At 39.1% G+C, this 18462-nt stretch overlaps 1 protein-coding gene across 4 annotated transcripts in view; it reads left to right on the top strand.

Moving 5' to 3' along the window:
* The window catches only part of ADAMTSL3 (ADAMTS like 3), a 177984-nt gene that overhangs the window by 100576 nt on the left and 58946 nt on the right, over positions 1-18462 (top strand). For 3 of the 4 annotated variants that reach the window (XM_027887039.1, XM_027887037.1, XM_027887036.1), the window contains exons 7-10: positions 3905-4031; positions 11817-11891; positions 17150-17307; positions 18234-18345. In XM_027887039.1, coding sequence (XP_027742840.1) covers positions 3905-4031; positions 11817-11891; positions 17150-17307; positions 18234-18345 — 472 coding nt within the window. The remainder of the gene's footprint in view (positions 1-3904; positions 4032-11816; positions 11892-17149; positions 17308-18233; positions 18346-18462) is intronic. The other variant, XM_027887040.1, reaches the window with a different exon arrangement.

The raw sequence follows: 18462 nt of genomic DNA, 5'->3' as shown, positions 1-18462 counted from the left end.
GCACAAAGTGCCCATTTCCTTAATACTCTTATATATTAAATTTCTACTTGTTATTTATTTTGTTACTTATTGTCCAGTATTGTCTCTGCTGTCTGAGGAGCTCACTTACAACCTAGTCATTACAATACCTGTATCATTTTTTGGAATAATAGTATTTATAATTACAGATTTCTTAAATTCACAGGGTCCCAATCCTTGCATTACACAGTTTGTATTATCATTTGTTTCATTTCTTCAGCCTATGTTAGGATCACCTAATATAATTTCTGACTATGCCCTAAAAGCCTGCAGATGTTTTCCCAGTCTACCTGTAATATTTATAGTTGATCCCTTTGCTCTGTAAAGAGTGAACAATGTGAGGTAAATTAACCCTAACAAATGCCTTAATTGTGAAAATCATCAGTCTCTTTGGCTGCCTGAGGTGCTTTGTGAGCAGAGGAGGGGTGTTGCCATTTATCATTTTCTTGTCCTTGTTGAAGGTTTGTTTACAAATAGAAATGTACTGTCTTCAAAATGTTTCATCAAACACTATGTTTTTCCAGTAGTTATTGGCTAAAATATGAATATCTTAAATTCACAATATTTGCTGTCACAATACTGTGTGTGTTGGAGACCCTGTTTCCAGAGCTGTACCTTGCAGCTTGCTCCTGTTTTGGTGAGATCTGTGGCTGTCCAGCTCATCTGAGAAATACCCTATCAAGGATTTACAAACAGATAAAAAAGGCTAGCTCTGGACACGCAGGTTTGAAATATACCCCATCCTGTTGTTCACAGCATTCTTGAATTAGCTCCAAATTTGATGCTTGTCACATGAAAATCTGCAGAATTTTTAGGTGCTTCGAGTTAAACAAAATCTGGAATTCTGTGCTCACTTCAGGTCAAAATTGTGATAATCATTGAGTTGTTTTCTATATTGTGTTCCAGGATATCATTGCTTGATACTCATATTCATAACAGTTGATGTAAACACAGTCTGGGAACGAAGTCCACATAGGGTGAATGCATCTTGCTGAACACACCACCTTTACTGGCAGGGGAGCCATAAAGCTTTTCCCACATCCAAGTCCCTTGCAGTTAGCACTCCTGTTTTATTTCTGTGGCATTTGTGCATTATTAAAAAATAAGCAATAATACTTTATGAAACAGTCCTCTAAAGTACGCTGCTGTGCTGATTGTCCTTTTTCTTTCATTCCATGTTGGATACAAGAGTGCTTTGTGTTTGCACAGTTGTGTAATTTTTGTTACGTGTGATGAGAGTTTGTTTTCACAGGGACTGCGTGTAAGAGCTCAGCAAGGATGTTTGTTATTATCATGTTGGACTTTAATGGGCTGGTCTTGCAAGTGCTCTGATTGCTCAATGCCCTTATCCCAACAAAGACTTGCAGAATCTGAAGCCTAAAAATATGCAACAGCTTAAACTAACAAAAGTAGTGCTTTTCACACGGAGTATCACAGCATGCAGCTTAATTTTTCCTTTGAAATTAATTGATGAATGAATAAACAGGTTTTTAATAATTAGAAAATGAGATTAAAGCATGAAATGGAAGTGTGCTTGAGAGATCTGGGGAGAGATTACACTTGCAGTAATTTAACAATTTACCTCCATGTGCTAGTAGTATCTCTGTGTGAATAAGGGCAGGAGAAGCAGTGGAGAGTGGTAATTACTTCAGAAGTCTACCCAAGAGAAATATAGATTCTCTCAACCAGATGATAAGGTATGGTCCTCATTATTGCACCATCTTAATTTTTCACAAACTTTATTCATGCAACATCCCTGTGAGGTGGGGATCTGCAGTTAGCCCCTTTTTGCAGATTAGAATGGAAAAGCACAGGAAGTTTCAAAGGTCAAAACCAAAGTCTGTTGTGGAGCTGGGAACTGAGAGAGTTGTCAGTGCTGAGGTCAATGTGTTGAGAACTGTATTAATATATCCCTTGAAATTTCATCTGTTTTCTGATTGACACAATGGTCACATCAGTTTCTGTTTCTCAGGTGGTATTTTCATTCATTTCTCGATGCTAATTGAGGATAAAATGGGAAGATAGGCTTGTTTACACTCATTTGTTTACAACCTTTTTCTTTTTCTAATCTTCTGAATGCCAGTGCTAAAAACAACTTCAAGTGAGAATATTTAATCCAAGCTTGAATTACGGTACAGTGTACCAGTGTACTCACATAGCTTCTATATGGTAAATAAGCACCTGTTCTGAGATGGTCTGAGTTCACACACGTGTGCTAATTTACTTCATTTTTACAACTAAGTTTTTGTTCAAATGCTTTATTGTTAGGCTGCTTATTCCTTTTTAAAACTAATTCTTTACTAGGCTGCATAGGATGAAGATCCCCTATTTGCAGGAATCAAATAATTTCCAGCTGCTGATGTAGATTTCTATGGTAAATCTGAAGCCCTGAGTAAGGCAATGTCTCCCGACTGAAGTACCATGAGCTGTCCTTCCTAATGTCCTCCTCTCAAGGGAGTGCAGGATGTAGGAAATTGAGAAAATAAAGGAAAGGGGCAGAAGGGAGAGGTGGGGCTGCTTTGTTTCCTTTTCTACAGACATGTGAAACTTTGAGATTACATTTCTGTGTGTTTGGCAGTGGATGTGCACAGTTTGTGTGTGTCTCTGTGTGTGTTAACTCAGACTGGAAGGCCCAACCCTGCCTCTTACGTGTGGACTGGATCCTCATCTCTCCAAGGGGATCGTGTGTCAGCTCTGGCACAGCACACATGCAGTGGATCTTGGCAGCTCACCCTGCCCCTTCCAAGCATTTTTATATAGGAAGAGGCGTGTGCTGGCCACTTTCAGAATTCTAGCACTGCTTTTAACTGTGGCTTTCCAGAGTGCTTTCTATCCGTTTGTCAGTTTGGCGTTTGATTAAATATACACACCCATGACAAATTAGCTGCCCTTCTCAGGCATATGTGGATGTAAGAGGCATATAGACTAACTTGAGGAAATTTGAAGCTGGAGATGAGCTTTTTACCACATTGCTCAGCATTTGGTACTTCCTGAAAATTTCTTCTATGAAATGGTAAAGAGTAAAACAGGTGAGGGCAAATATTTATCTTCCATTTCTCAGGAAGGTGCTTTTAGTCAGTTTTGTCTATTCTTTTTTGTCTTCCCATTCTCATTCTCATCCTTCTTGTGTAGTGATTGGTATGAAGAAGAGCAAATACCTGGAAAAATGTTTTCATTATAATTTGGAGAGTTTTCAATTGACAGTTCTTCAAAAACTTTGCTTTTCAGATTTTTGGCAGTGTTTAAGTTTGGGTGTTTTTATAATAATCATTGGAAAGTTTTATAGATTGGGTCTCACATTCATAAACCAAAAAAATCGAAAGTGAGAGCTGAATCATCCAAGTTCTTTAAAACCTGGTTAGCAAATGTATATGTGATTGACATTGATGAGATTGGCAAATAGATCTACGTGAGCGCCAGGTAATTTTTTAATGGCCAAGGAACTGGAATATTAGCACTGCCCACAACTCCTTTTCTATAAAGCTGAAGGCCTAGTGCCCTTTAAATTTTTAACTTGGGTTATTTCATTGCATTTATCCTTTCTCAGACATAATTAAACAGGTGATGAAAAACAAATTGTAAATAACATAGTTATCCCCTGTGTTGGAAAGAATAATGCTCAATGGTATTCATTCACATAAGCAGTGGGAAACGGATTCTTGTATTTCCTATGCTCAAATAACTTAATATATCAGTTGTTGTGGTTCATCATTAAAATCATGGAAATGACAGTGTGCTTTTAAAATCCTAAATAGCAAGATATGCTTTGATAGAATGAGGCCAACTCATAAAAGCAAAAGGATAACATAATAAATAAAATTCCAGAAACCTGAGCATGTCTACTACAGCTTTGCCCTCCTTCTGACTGTGGTGTTGATGTTGGCAGGCAGTAGGCTGTGATCGACAACTTGGGAGCAATGCCAAGGAAGACAACTGTGGAATCTGTGCAGGAGATGGTTCAACATGCAGGCTTGTGAGGGGACAAGCTAAGGCACATGTCTCACCAGAAAAAAGTAGGTTGCAAATTGATCCTATGATAATTTGTCCTTGACTGTGTTTTCTGCTTGTATATTAGCATGCATATTGCAGAGTGACCTTTTAACTATGTCCTTGTTTGCAGTTTTACAAAGCTACTTATTCTAAAGTCTGTGCTAGATTAGCCTATTGAAATTCCTTGAGGGATACCACACATTAGGCTACATCTAGGAAAGAATCTGAGATATGCATTTCTTTTATAGAGCTACTCAGTTTTTCTATCAGGAATAACCATCAATATGCACATCTTATTTTAGAGGGTATCCTCATGTTGCAGTATATGTGATGCTGCAGCAACGTTTTTAAATCATGGAAACGTCTTATAGATGGTTTTATGGAAATTGTGGCCCGTGCGTGAAAGTGCCTGCTTTTCAAATTAACCTTTTTTTTTTTTTTTTTTCTTTTTGGTGTCTGAAGACATCTGAACTTCAGGGGCAAGTTAACGACTTATATGGTACAAAAAGCACAAAGTGAAAGGGAGTATTTCCATCTCTTTTTGTGCGTTTGGCTCAAATGGTAGCATTCATTTTCGAAATAGTTAACATCTCACTGCGAGGAGCTCTGTAGGTCTCAGTAGTGTTGAAATGTAAAATTGGAGGGGTATCAGAATTAGACCCTTTACTGGAGTCTTAAGAGTTTGACTGTTTTGATAAAGGGGCAAAGTTTGTCACACAGAGGCTCACCTCTGATACTTGTGCTTTCCCCTGTCATAGATGATGCTCCCTGCAGTCTCACAGGGTATGTCCTGTGTGTTTATCCTGTGGGATAGTTGCCTCACATCGTTTTTTTCTGTTTCGGAACTCACAATGTGTGTTTGGCATGTGCAGTTGTCACATGGGGACGGGTCCTTCGGGGTTTATAACCTTCCTGCAAAGTCACAAAGTGCAAGGGGGCACTTAAAGTCAGTGTGAGAAGTTTCACTTGTGGTGTTCTGGCTCAGGTTAAGAGCTGACTACAACTGACATCATTTGGTGGAAGGGCCACCACTGCCTTGAAGAATGCCTGTGGTCCTTTGTTTCCTCTGTCCTAATTCAGTGGTTCTTGAAGATTTCTTTAAATTTAAAGATCAAGATTATTCTGAGGAAAGATGACAGTTATGCCAAGTTTTGGTTTTATCTTGCACTGCAGGAGGGTGGATGATGTGAATTAATTACCGCTGACATAAGCCAAACAGTACACATGCTAATGAAGTCAGAAGATTTGATGTTTTCCTTGGTATTGTGACAGCGCCAAAATCTTCTTTTGGGTTAAGTTATTCAACACTGTGGAAGCAGTTCCATGTAATCATCCTGTGTTTGAAAATAAAGCCATCCTTTCTTTGTCCTAATGTATTAGTGAAGGGATCCATAGTCATTTGGAGGCTTTCAGAACTAGTGTTAGGACGTAAAATATCGACACATGACAGATGTGTATTTAAGAGGGAGCTTAAGTTTGTGAGCAGGATGTGAATTTTTCTGTTCAAAGAAGCAAATTAAAGAACTGGAAGGGAAGCAAGAGCCAAAGATTTTATTATAAAAAAGAGGCATAAAGGAAAATAAAAGTGCCTGGTTATCTTAGTCCTTGCTGTAGACAAAGGAATTTAGGCACTGATAGCAAATGATTTCTCATAAAGGACTCACTTTGTTTTATTATCTTTTTATATGTTTTTACATTAAATGAATGTCTTTGATCAGAAAGCTAAACAGCACTGAAAGGGAGCCTAATGTTTTGCAAATATGAAATGAACGGTCATTTCAAAAGTTCTTTATTTTTTTTCACTAACACTTAATTGCCTTTGAAAGACAAAGCAAGTTAAACTTCTGCCAGCAAGCCAGATTGTAACATTCTGGTAAAATGATTAAAGGTTTGACTAATGATACTCAAACAAAAAGTGTAATAGGTTGTAAAATGTACCGTCCCATCGGGAAGTGAGATATCATGGGCCTGATGTTTCTAGTACTATAGGCATGGAACTCCCATTAACTCCACTGCCCTTTTTGCACATGGAAAAATTGTAGGATTGGGCCCTGATCTCTGCTTTCTGCACCATTATTGGCAAGAAACAGTAGGAAAGTGTTCTGGTTCTGATACCAGTGAAGAAGAAAAGAGACTGGTTGAGAAATTTACGGGGAGTGAAGTTGAAGGCACAGACTTGTCCTAATCTGATTTTACTTAATTCCAAAACTGCAAGATACTTGCAAGTTTTACCTTTCTTAACCTTTTGCTAAAAAGCTTCATACAAGGGTTTTCACTGTCAATGGCTTTGTAACTGTTTGAATTTCCTCTTGCCATGTGCTTTATTTCCTATGCCATTTGTGTAACTTACCATTGGTCACTTTTTGCCAAATGTTTGTATATCATCATCCCCAAGCACACTTAACCAGAAACCTAATTTCACTTGGGTCATTTATCAAAAAAAGAGGCCTCTTTATGACACTCAGCTCCCTCTTGAGTGTCATCACCTGGCTCAGTTTTGTGACAACTTGCTGTTTCACGTTTTCTCCCCTCTTGGAAATCAATATACATGGAGCTAGCAACCCCAAGCATCAAGGCTGCCTGATACTTCACCTTATACAACGGATTATTTGCCAGAATTCAACATTTGTGTCAGAAACTTTTCGTGCCAGGTAAATGTTTTGGAGAAAATTCAGCCAAAACAACTCAGCATATTCCAAGGACACAGCGGAGAAAAACATGATTTTTCCCACTGTCAAAACATTCTTGAAACCTTTTCTTTAATATGTCTTAACATCCCCCATTGTTGGACTTGATCACAGATCAGGGATTTGGAATTTGGCAGGCAGTGGTCTTCTGGTCATGGACAAGTCTTTTGCAATGTCTGTGAACATCAACACATATTTTACTACAACCTTTTAAAAAACAAAAAACCCTCTACCTTTTCTTGCAGTTTCTGTAGATGCTTCTTGGATGTTAACAGCTGACATTTCTGAAAACTTATCCTTATAAGTATTCTCTAGCTTGTTGCAAGTCCTGACTGCATACAGATCACGTGTGCAACTTCCTTAGAATAAATTAACGTTATTAACAGAAATGAGCTGTTAAAAATTTTCCATGAGGTTGCTCTTGCTTTCTACTTTACTGCAGTGTAGAACAGGTATCATGGGCTAAGCTCTGTGATGCCTCCTACCTCACATTCAGCCATTCAAAAGAGATTTTATGGAGAGCTGCTAACTTGTCTGGGCTTCAAACCTATGACCAGGACTGAGGAGATCACATAAGGAGAGGGAAAGACAAGATGAGACTGGCTGAACAGAAAGATTTGACATTGGTTCATACACTGAAGGAAAGACAGATACGAAGGGGTGGGTGGAGGATATAGCACTGCCTGTACAGATACACTGAGTCAAGGAAAATAGGAAGAGAAGAAGACTGAGATTAGATAAGGAACCGCGGTGGGAGATGGAGTCAAAAACACTTGGAGAGGAAGGGAAAAAATCAACTATGTGTAAAGCCAGGAGAGGGAATTGGGACTGATTTGGCATGAAAACTGTATGTGTGTGTGAGGATAGAATGCCAACACATTAGCATTTCTCTTTGGATAGGAGTATGTTTTTTAAAGCAAATTTTGTCAAGGTCCTAACACACTGCTCATCAGTTCACATCATGGAGTGGTCTTGGAAAGGATAAATTTGAATTGTGTTGATGAAGCTAAGCCAGAAGATGTGTCCCAGAAAAGCACCTGATACTCTTCAGCAGCTGCTGACTATTCAGTCCATGGCTCAGGCTAGAGCTAGTCCCAGTGAAGCACTTGCAGTGTGTACAGTGTGGATGTTGGGTCTTCAGCACCAGCTGTTCCAATCTGCACATCCCTTTAGTTTGATTGGTTTACTTGGGTCTGTTGTAGGTAATATGAAGCTTCCTTCTTTACTTTCATGGTCTCTCTTCTCTTGAAGGAATTTCTGTGTAACAGCGTATGCTATTTCATCACTGACTTTCTTGAGATCCATTCTTTTGATGGGCTGCTAACCATGTGTCTTTGTATGCTTTCTCCAGTGCATACAAATTGTAGAAGAGATGTCCAGAAGCAGTAAGTATGTAACTGGATTGAGGCCTCACTGTCTCAAAAGCAGGTTACAAGACCTTAGACATACTTGCAATGCAGAGAAGTGGCACTCTCAGCTAAGAGGCAGCTGTGAGTCATAAGGCCAATGCACAGAGGGATAGAGGTACAGGAAAGTGGGAGAGTATGAGACTGGACATTTTGCAGTGTGACTGTTAAGGTTGTTATATAACTGCTGCTTTCAGTAGCACGTACCTACCTAGTTCAGGTATCCCTTAAAAAGCACGTATTTGGCTTTGCCCAGATTGCTGTCAATAGGCAGGTCAGCACATACCCCAGCAGCAGTGTCTTCTGAAATTACTCCTGATGCTAGAGTAGATGAGGGGAGCCATTGCAATAAAACTCCGAATATTTTGTGCTTTTTAGTTCCTGTGTGCTGCTGGTTGTTCCTGGATTATTGTTATTTGTATTTTTTGATCAGAACTTGAGAACCAGCAAATAAGTGCTGAGCAAATACACGGAAAGAAACAGTTTTTATAGACCTGAAATAAACCCTCTGGCCTGCTGAATGAGGAGAGAGGGAAAAATCCCAACTGGCCCATATGCGAAACAGTAAATGGGTCCACCATGGCCCACATGGAAAAATAAATAAAACCTGCTGAATTGGATTGAGTTTAGGAATGTGGCTCCTTTATTTTGATCCTGGGGATTAGCTCCCAGTCTTACCATAGCAGGGAGTCTGATCTTACTCTCATTGAGATCCAAAATCTAAATCCACATTAACACCATAGAACCAGGATCAAACCTTGACATCTAAAGCAAAAGCAATCCAGGAGCTTAATCAGCAAGTGCTGTGTGTAGTGTGTGTGCTGAGAGTCCCTGGATAAGAGCAGAAAGCCCATTTCAAGCAGGTGCTGGAAAGAGATGACTCACATGCCATTGGAATCCCTTCTGTGGAAGCAGTGTTAGAATAAAGACACAATATCTCACCTGTTTCTGAGTTTTTAAGGTGAGCCTTAATCTGAGCTCAGATTTTAGTCTAGTGTTTTTACATGTTCTGGATGATTTTGGGCTTACTCGTTTTCAGCTTTAGATGGAGGTCAGCAATTAACTTTCAGAGAGACAGAAATAGTATAAGGGAAAGAAAAGATAATCGAAAATTCTAAGTATAGATTTCAGGGTAGCAATTTCCCTTTGTGTTTTTGTAGGAGTTCGCTGCTTTTAACTGTGTGGATCCCACTGATTTAATGGGAACTGTACAGCATAGCCATTTTTAAATGGGTTTACAGAGTCTTATGTTTCTTTAGGAATATGAATTATATTCAACTGAGAAGTGGAGGCCTTTGGAATATATAGTTTTGGAGCCAGACTTGAATAACCATAACTACTGTTTCATCAGAAGTTAAAGCTGACCTCAGGAGAATGAGGAGTCCCTTAGGGTTGGTTATGTCCCATTTTCTTTCAAATCCTCATCTTTGTTCAGAATTCCAAAAATCTTACTTTTAGTTTTTCCTATAATTTACTTATTCTCATGGAAAGACTGCCTTAAGTCATAATTATTTCAGTCAGGTTACAAAAATCTGCTGTCAGACTTCTCGACAGGTCTGTGGGGCTGCAGAGGTTGTGTTGCTGTGGCGGTGAACTCAGTCATCTCCTCTAATGCATGTAAAATGCTCTCTGGTAATATTGTCTCTGCTGCAGAGAAACACCAAATTTAGCACCCCCATGAGACTTTTGGACCATATCAGAGAGTGCTTCGGTGAGGGTGGAATGTCTGTAGTACTGCTAAAGGAATGTGAAGCATCCTGAAAAGGGATCAGCAGGGTCTGCCGGGGCGAGCAGAGCTCTCTGTGAGGAGGTGCAGGAAGCACAGCAGGACGCCCCTGGCTGTTCTCAGGAGTCTCAGTCCTACACGTGTCTGCACATTTGTAAACCTTGGCTGTGTCTGTGCAGCATGGACTGCCCTTGGTTCCACTTCAGAACAGCAGTTGCATATGGTCAGAACTAGTCATAATCAGACTTTTATTCAAGGTTTTGTGCTGTGACTGCTTGTTGGTTGTCAAGATGGGATACAGTTCCTGACCAAGTAAGGACATATGGGCCCCTCAAGCCTGCTTTCTCTCGAATACTGTAGAGCACACATGAATTCAGTAGTTATTTCCTAACTTTAAAGATATACACACCCACTACCTTCTGACTATCTTTAACAATTCATCTGATGAAAAACCAAGATGCAAAAAGATATTAAGTGGTTCAGTAGTTAACATTTTTTTCCAGGACTCCTTAGCTGTATTATTGTTCTTACTGTAGTATTTTTCACCCTGGTGGAATACTCAAGTATGAAATTAATAAAGCTCATATTTTATTACATCCAAAATAAATTGTTATATTTAAGTGTCCTTCCTAGAAATTGACGATATAAAAACTGTAACATAAGAAGGTGTTTATTTCAGAAAGAATAATTGCAGCATTTGCTTGAAGTATCCTGAACATTTGGCAGGATTTCATACTTATGCTAAGGAGATGTAAACCAGAAGCTGATAATTTAGCATCTACTATAAAGGGGTCTGGTTTAAAGTAGAAAGAAACATTTTTCAACTAGTTGAAACTAAACTCAACTGTTCTCCCTCTAAATATTGTACAAGTAATTCTGGCCCCAGTGTATCACCGACCTTCAAATCACATTAGTTTCTGAATTTACAAAATAAACTTCCTCTGCACCAGCCACTGGATGTGTGTTGGTGCCATCACCGAGCATCTTGTGTGGGCTGTACCTGCAATGGGCACGTTTGCAGCTCCTGCCTTACAGGAGATGAACATTTGGGTTACAACAGAAATGGGAGACAGCACGCTGGTACTTTGCTCCTTGGATGCTTCCCTCTTCCTTTTGTGGGTATCCCTGTGCATACCTTTTCCTGAGAGCGCTGCTTTTGTTGGCACAAGGGGCTCTATTCTATTGGTTTGACTGTTAACTCGGTTTTCTTGGGCAAATCAGAGATTTCCTACATTTGAAATGGAAAGTAATAACTTTCTACCTTGGTAAAATGCACTGAAGTAAGTGTGTTGCACTTTTGTGTATGAAGAGGCCTTTCAGGCAGCCAAAAGCTGTTTTGTATTGACATGTCCTGTTCAGGGCTGGTTTGGTTTATAGCTAATTTTAAATTCAGGCTCTTACTGGAAGAAATGATCTTATATGGTAAGTTAGATGCAGACACTCTGTTATAACATATCCCTTATAACTATTATATATTTGCTCTTAAATGGTCTGTAATTGGTTAAGGGTTAGTGTTAAGTAGATGATTTATTTCCTGTAAGTCCTGCCACTTATTAAAGCTGTGACCTGCAGCAGGAAATGAGGTGTGGGCAAAATGAGACTGAACAGCTGCAGATTTTTTTAAGGGGGAAGGACTACTTAGCAGATTCCTAATGTCAATTCAGTGATTAGGAAATAAAACTAGGACAACAGAGTGTAAATATGTTCCTAATACACTACTGACATTTCAGTTGTTATTGTTAATAGCAAATCATTTTCCAAGAGCAAGAAAGATTTGCAGGTCCATTCGTAGGTCTGAATAGTTGCATAACATAGCAAACAGACTCAGTATTACTGTACTTAATAAAATAACATACTGGTTTTAATAGAAAAATTGTGAAACCTGTGAAATGTTTTCTTAGACACACTTGACAGTTTTCAGTGTAGTTGTGTGATGTACAAATTCCCTGATGAAAGATAACTTCTAATGCAGTTGTTTAATTTTCCTAGGGGAAGAAACTGTGATTGCTGTTCCACATGGGAGTCGCAGTGTGAGAATTACCCTGAAAGGACCAGCACACCTTGGTATGACTGAGCTGTTTTATGCATTTATACACAGGCAGGACATAAAAACAGAACCTTGTATCTGAACTAATCCAAACTGTGGGAATATGGGTAAGATCATGACCTTGATACCTTGATTCCTCTTCTTTAATATCCAGTCTGGAGATAGTCCTAGAGAACACTTGAAAGTCCGCTTAGTAAAAAGAAATAGTAACATACTGGTGGTTTCTAAACTTACCTAAACCAACTAATTCCTATATAAGATGTCTAAAATGTATTACAGTCTTGAGAAACAGGCAAAAAAATTACTTCCAAAGGGTTCTGTGTGGAATCAATAACACTTGGATAACTCAGCACCAGATTTCTGTTGAAGCATCTCGAGACAGTGTAAATAGTCCAGGTGAGGTCACACTTGGTCAGTGAGCAGTTTTCAAGGCTGAGTAATCCAGATACAAATGAAATACAGAACAACTACACAAGTGCTATTTCCTTGTACTTCTTTTGGTCATTACATGCCACCAATGAGAAACAGTTAGACATATATTTCCTAATATTTTCTGCAAGGCTGATGGCAGTATTTGTGGTGATTTCTTTATCCATAGGCCTAGTTTGCCTGCAGAATTAATTATTTCCATCATAAGTGGAGGCTGCCAAACCACACAATGAAATAAACTATTAATTTAATATTTTGAACTATTTTTTATTAGCAAAAGTGTCAGAATTAGTCTGAATCATAGAAATAAAAAGAACTTCTGCTCTGAGATCTGTAGACAGAAGTCAGAAATGCGTTTTACTGGAAAAATACTCATCTGTTTGTTTGCTTTGAAAAATATATTGTGCATTCTTTCGAAGAAAAAATTTGAATAAAACTCCCACTGCAGAACAGCTCCAGAGTGAAATAACTTACAGATATACCAGCGACATCAACAATATATAAAGCTGAACTTATATTGAAATAAATAATATTCCTTTAATGCTGCTGCAAGGGATGTAGGAAGGAGTGATCCTGACCAGTTCAGGTCAGGACTCTTGGTCTTTCTTAAGTAGTTCTGCAGAAGGAAGTTGTTGTTGCAGTTTTGTATGAGGAAAAAGTACTAGATCGAGTGGCTCCTGGGGGATTTCTGGAAAGCTCCTGAGGAATGCAGCAGCAACATGGTAACTAAGTACAGAGTGCTCCTGGCTTCCTACCCAGGGTGGTTCCATAAAGAAGCTGTGGCTTGGCATCACCTTTGTTAGTTGGCTCTCTAGCTGGACGAGAATTGTGAAATGTTCCTTTAACCACTTCCTCCAGCACATCTGTTTGCAAATCTGGGAGGATTTAGACTTTTTAACTTAAAATTAAAATGACAGAGGTGAAAAACAACTGCGAGCTGATGTGGGGGGAGAGGTGGCAGTCGCTTCTGGCTTCATAGCCAGATCTTCAAGAACCCTTCCTGGGGTGTGCTTTGGGACAACTTGCTTTTCCACCTTTCCACTCTATGTGTGTTTATAGGTGTTTGTTGCTTGACATGAGATATCAAGTGATCCTTTGTCTGCAAATTCATGGACTTCTGTGTGGGTGTGCTGCTATAACTAAGGGCAGAATTAAAAAAAAAAAAAATCACCTATAATTATGGGTTCCATTTTTGAGAGATGTTCTTCCTGACTTGCGAGGAGTTGAATTTAACAGGTAAAGCAGGGACTACTTATTGTTAGAACGTTATACTGCCTCCTGTTGCCAGTATGTGTTTGTTCTTCAAGTGAAGTCAGCAGCACCAGCAAACACTCAAAGAGCACTATGGAGTGTCTGGCACTTTTCCCTTTATCTCGTGTTCTGTGGTGCTTCATCCGGGGTTTATGATCTGCTCTTGTTCCAGGGAAACACAGCTGCTGGACTAATCAAAAATGGAAATGTGGTTGGAGATGTAGCATATAACAGATTTGAAACAAATGCTCTGAGCATTGTTTTGCAATCAGCAGTTACTGTTTGAGTAATGACTACATTTCTTAGGTTAGAAAATTCTTCTGGTTAGAATAAGTGTTTTATTTGTGTGTATGGGCACTTTAAAAAAGACAACAGATTCATCAGAAAGCAAATATGTTACTTTGTTTATTTTTACAAACAGGTCCCTTCTGTACTTCTGTCTGCTTGGGTTTTGTGGAAGATTTGGTGGAAAATAACCAAGTAATTAGCACAAAAATGGGTCTGAATAAAATGTTTCATTGTGTGGGTTTTGTTTTTGATTTGGACTCTATTATGGCATTTCTAGCAGTTGTTTGAAAAGCATTAGAATCAAAAGAAAGACTGAAAGTTCCCTGAAATTAATCCTCCAGCAGAAGAAACAGGAAAACCAGAAGCTAATATTTTTACAAGTGGCTAATGCTAGATAACTGAGTTCATGAACTTAGGGAGGTTAAACACCACTAAAGGGAACTGATTTTTGTCATTTTTTTCCTCTGTTCACAGTGATTTGCATTAGGTGACAGTGTTTAGCTGAGCATCTGTGCACTGCTCTGTCTTCGATGGATGCTGAGAGGAAGACAGTGCTGCTTGCATTTGGAAAAGAATGCATGTTTTCTTTTGGGCCCCTCTGTTGTGCTGTCTACAAATTAATCACATGGAAAAGAAATAGCTTTTGGGTAGCAACTTGACTTGACCCTTATTTCCCTTTGAGCAGAAACTGTTTCCCTGGGAATTCTTTCATGTATCTACACAGTGAGGTATCTGCAGTGGGTTCCCTATTCCACTCTGCCCTTACTCCTTCCTGCCACCAGGAGTATGGGAGACTTTTCCTTGTAGGGCTTCCATGCACAACTGGGCAAGGTATTTTTCCAAGGGGAAACATTCCCTTTGTCGAGGTAAGGAAAGTATAACAAAAACAGACAGTTAAAGGTGAGCACTCAAGAGAATTCCCTCTCCATATGACTCTGCACATCTGGAGTCCTAAAGACCACTCAAGGAAATGTTTCCCTAACTTAGGATGGGGAAGTTTACTTCAGAAGTCAAACTCCCCAGCTCTCTAAGATAACAGGACACTGTAAAACAAAATAATGTTTGATAAATTCTTTTCTAAGCCTTGTCTGTAACACAGTTGATGAAACCTTTCTTCTCAGTTACTGCTCTGAGACCAACGAAGTAGTTTTTTTGGGAGGAATTTCTCCCTATTAAGAATCATGTTATGGATGTGTTAAATACACGAGATGCTTGGTTTCACTCTGTTTTAGAAGCCTGTGATGACAAGCAATAGATACTACTGAGCAGGAGTGTATTGCATCAGAGGTTATCTGCTGTGCTGTGGAATAGCTCCTCATCTCCCTGTGTGATGCACTTCTGGGAAAACCTGAGCAGCTGTTCTAAGCTTCACTGATGTGACCTCTAGAGTTAGAGCCCATCACTCTATAGCTGGACCTTGCAAATAAACACATGCTTTGGATCCACATGGATCTGATGTAAACATATGTCAGCTCTCAGGGAGGTATTGTGTTGTGTTGTTGGTTCCTGAACAAGATTCTTGGTTTCTGCTTAGAAAAACATATTTTTAATTTTTTTTTTTAATTAAGAAATCTATCAAAAAGATGGTAAGGAAATGCAGCTCAGGACACCAAATTAACATTTTTAACATGTTTTTGCACCAGCTGGATGTCCCACCCTGTAATCTCAAATGTTAGTTTTAAAGTACGCCTGAGTATCCTACTGACTTTATGTGGAGTTGGAAGTACTTGAGCTTTGCTGATTTACTCTTATTCAGCAAAATGAGAGAACAATAATACGTTATTACTCACAGTTAAGCAGTGTAAGTTTGGGGACAAGGCTTGCAGAAGCCTAATCCAACAATGCTGAGTTACAGATATTTTAACAAGTTATCTTCTAATGCAACTAGGAAAGAAAACTTCCATGAAAGTGACAAACAAAATTATGTAGTAATCACCTAAGTGCTTGTTTTTCCTGTGATTTTTTTTAATATCTATTTTTTCCTGATGGAATTGTGTTGGACAGTGGGGCACATTGATTTCCAGAGATTTATTTTTTTCTCTTTGACAAAGTACATTTGATTCGCCACTAGATTCATACCCCATGATCAACATAAAGTCATTCCTTGGAAACATATCCTTCCTTAAACTTCCTTCCAGCCATGTATGTGATCTTTGTTATACCTGTGAGCATAACAGAACCTAATGCTTAGAAGCTTGGGATAATGTTGGGAAGGAAATATAATTTATTCTATAATTTCCTTCCTTGCTTTGTTGGGGGTGCTCCAGAATGCATGCTTATTTAAAAAATATGAAGGAAGAAATCAGTAGTGATGGACTGCAGCATTCAGAGTATGTTTCCAGTGCAGGTAAAACCAGATGCTTTTAACCTAATCTAGCCTGACTTAGGTAACTCTGTTTAAAGTACCAAAAAAGGCAAGGTAGTGGGAGAAAGAAAGTATTTATAGCTCATCAAAAGGTTCCTTTTAGCTTGCCTTGAGCTCTTCTGAGATTCATGCCTTTCACATGCAGCGCTCTGGGAGATTGTAACCAGACCAGTGTATTTGAAATCATGTGTCTTGCTGTGCCTCTATGCTGTATTATGCAGAGCCCAAAACTCTACCTTCATTATGAATATCTTCCTTTAGCTTTGTCCACTCACAGTTCAGTCAGTTTGCTGGAAGTGATTTAATCCTAAAATGCCTCATCTGTCTTCTGGAGGTTGTGGGCTGTTAGTTTAATCTATTTCCAGGGAGTGCAGAACAACTCAAAAAGGGTTTCCATCACCACCTGTTCTGGGAAAGAGTCATCCCTCCCTCTGGCAGTACTGCAGCTCCCCACCTCCTGGCCCTGCTTTTACCTCACATGGGAAATATTCAGAGTGGAGTTAATGACCTTGGTACAGTGATACAGGTATTGAGGTGAGTGTCAGATGAGTTTGGCACCATTCAGGCTTCTCTGGAGACTGATCGCTGAGATTGCTGGGTTTTTGAGCTGCATGGAAGTGTGGGTTATTTTTCTGTATATTGATTCTATCAGTTTTGAGTTTCTTTCAGCTTTTCCTGTTGAATCCATTGGTGTAACCAAGTGCTACAAAGTGCTTTTGGTATGAAAGAACAGTGTGTTCAGACAGATATTCCTGTGCTGACATGTCTTGCAGTTATATATCAGACTATAACTTGAAGCAGCTAATATTCTCACAGATACTCTGGGTGCTTTTAATGCACATAGGTAGCTGTCACTTGCAAAGTTATAAACATTACTTTCTGACTTCCTTGAAAACGAAAAATATCCTGTTTAAGTTTACCAATTGCATGTTTCTTCTTTAGTTATAGAATCCAAAACACTCCAAGGAGAAAAGGGAGAGCACAGTTTCAGTGCTCCTGGAACATTCGTCATTGAAAATACAACAGTTGAATTTCAGAAGAGTACAGACAGGGAAATCATAAAGATCCAGGGACCTCTTGGAGCAGATTTCATTATCAAGGTGGGATGTGTGTATGTGCAAACCTACAGAGATGTGCAGCAGAGTGGGTGGGTGTCCATCGGGTTGTAGCAGCACAACAAAATCTTTTAGCTGGGAAGTAAGGAATCCTAATTACAGTCCGGAGTTCATTCATGCTAAGTAAATCCAAACAGTTTAAACTGTTACAAGATTAATGTCTTTCCTGTGGTGGGAAGTACCACAGGATCTTTAATGGTAAAAATGGCCAGGATTTTTGTTTTAGTGTTACTGAAAGAGTATGAGCGTGACCCTGTGCAGGGGATTGAGTTAATCCAATTGCAGACTGCCACCTACTGAACCTGAGCATTGCTTCCAGCAGTGCCCTACAATCTCCCTTAGACATTCCTAATCCAGCCACTGACCATTTCTAATCCTTTTAAATTTCTTTCTACCCAGACCACGTACCAATGGCTTGCATCACACATTCAGATATTTGTATGTAGAAACATACCAATATTTGACAACCAAAGGAAGACAGTCATGCAGTATGCCATTGGAAATGACAAATATTTCAATATTATCACACCACTTGGCTTTATTTGTCACGTTGCAGAAATAGAATTTCAGTAGTTTTCCTTGTGCACCTTCAGTATCACATGTGCAGTTAGACTAGCCTGGCTGTGAATCAGTGTGCTTGGATCACTTAGAGAAGAATACCTTTAGGAACTCTGCTATTCCAGGAGAGATAATCAGATAGTCACATTAGTACCTTGAATAATTTTTGGGAAAAAAAAGCAAGATTCAAATGTTTAGCTATTGAGAACTTAATGGTTACTGTAAACTTTCTAGAGGTTTTATGCCTGTTACCATCTTACTCTCTGCACTGCTGTTATGCGTGAAGTATGTTTTGAAACGACATGAACTGTGGAGTAGAGTGTACAAACGTGTTTTAATGGAAATTTCTTCAGACCAGGTACTCTGGATCAAAAGAGAGCGTGGTTCAGTTCTTTTTCTATCAACCCATCAGTCATCAGTGGAGACAAACAGAGTTCTTCCCCTGCACAGTGACATGTGGAGGAGGTAAGTAATGGCAATTCTTCAGGAGTGATAAAAACTGAAGATTAAAAGTAGCTGATCTGCAACCTTTCCTCTGCATTTTTATTGATTAAATGTTTGTTTTTGTTTGCACACTGGTAA

The sequence above is a fragment of the Empidonax traillii genome, unplaced genomic scaffold (assembly GCF_003031625.1).
Source record: "Empidonax traillii isolate 1590-97213 ecotype Southwest subspecies unplaced genomic scaffold, ASM303162v1 scaffold201:size1909950, whole genome shotgun sequence".
In the NCBI taxonomy this organism is placed as follows: Eukaryota; Metazoa; Chordata; class Aves; order Passeriformes; family Tyrannidae; genus Empidonax; species Empidonax traillii.
This window is presented reverse-complemented; position numbering and strand designations above follow the sequence as displayed.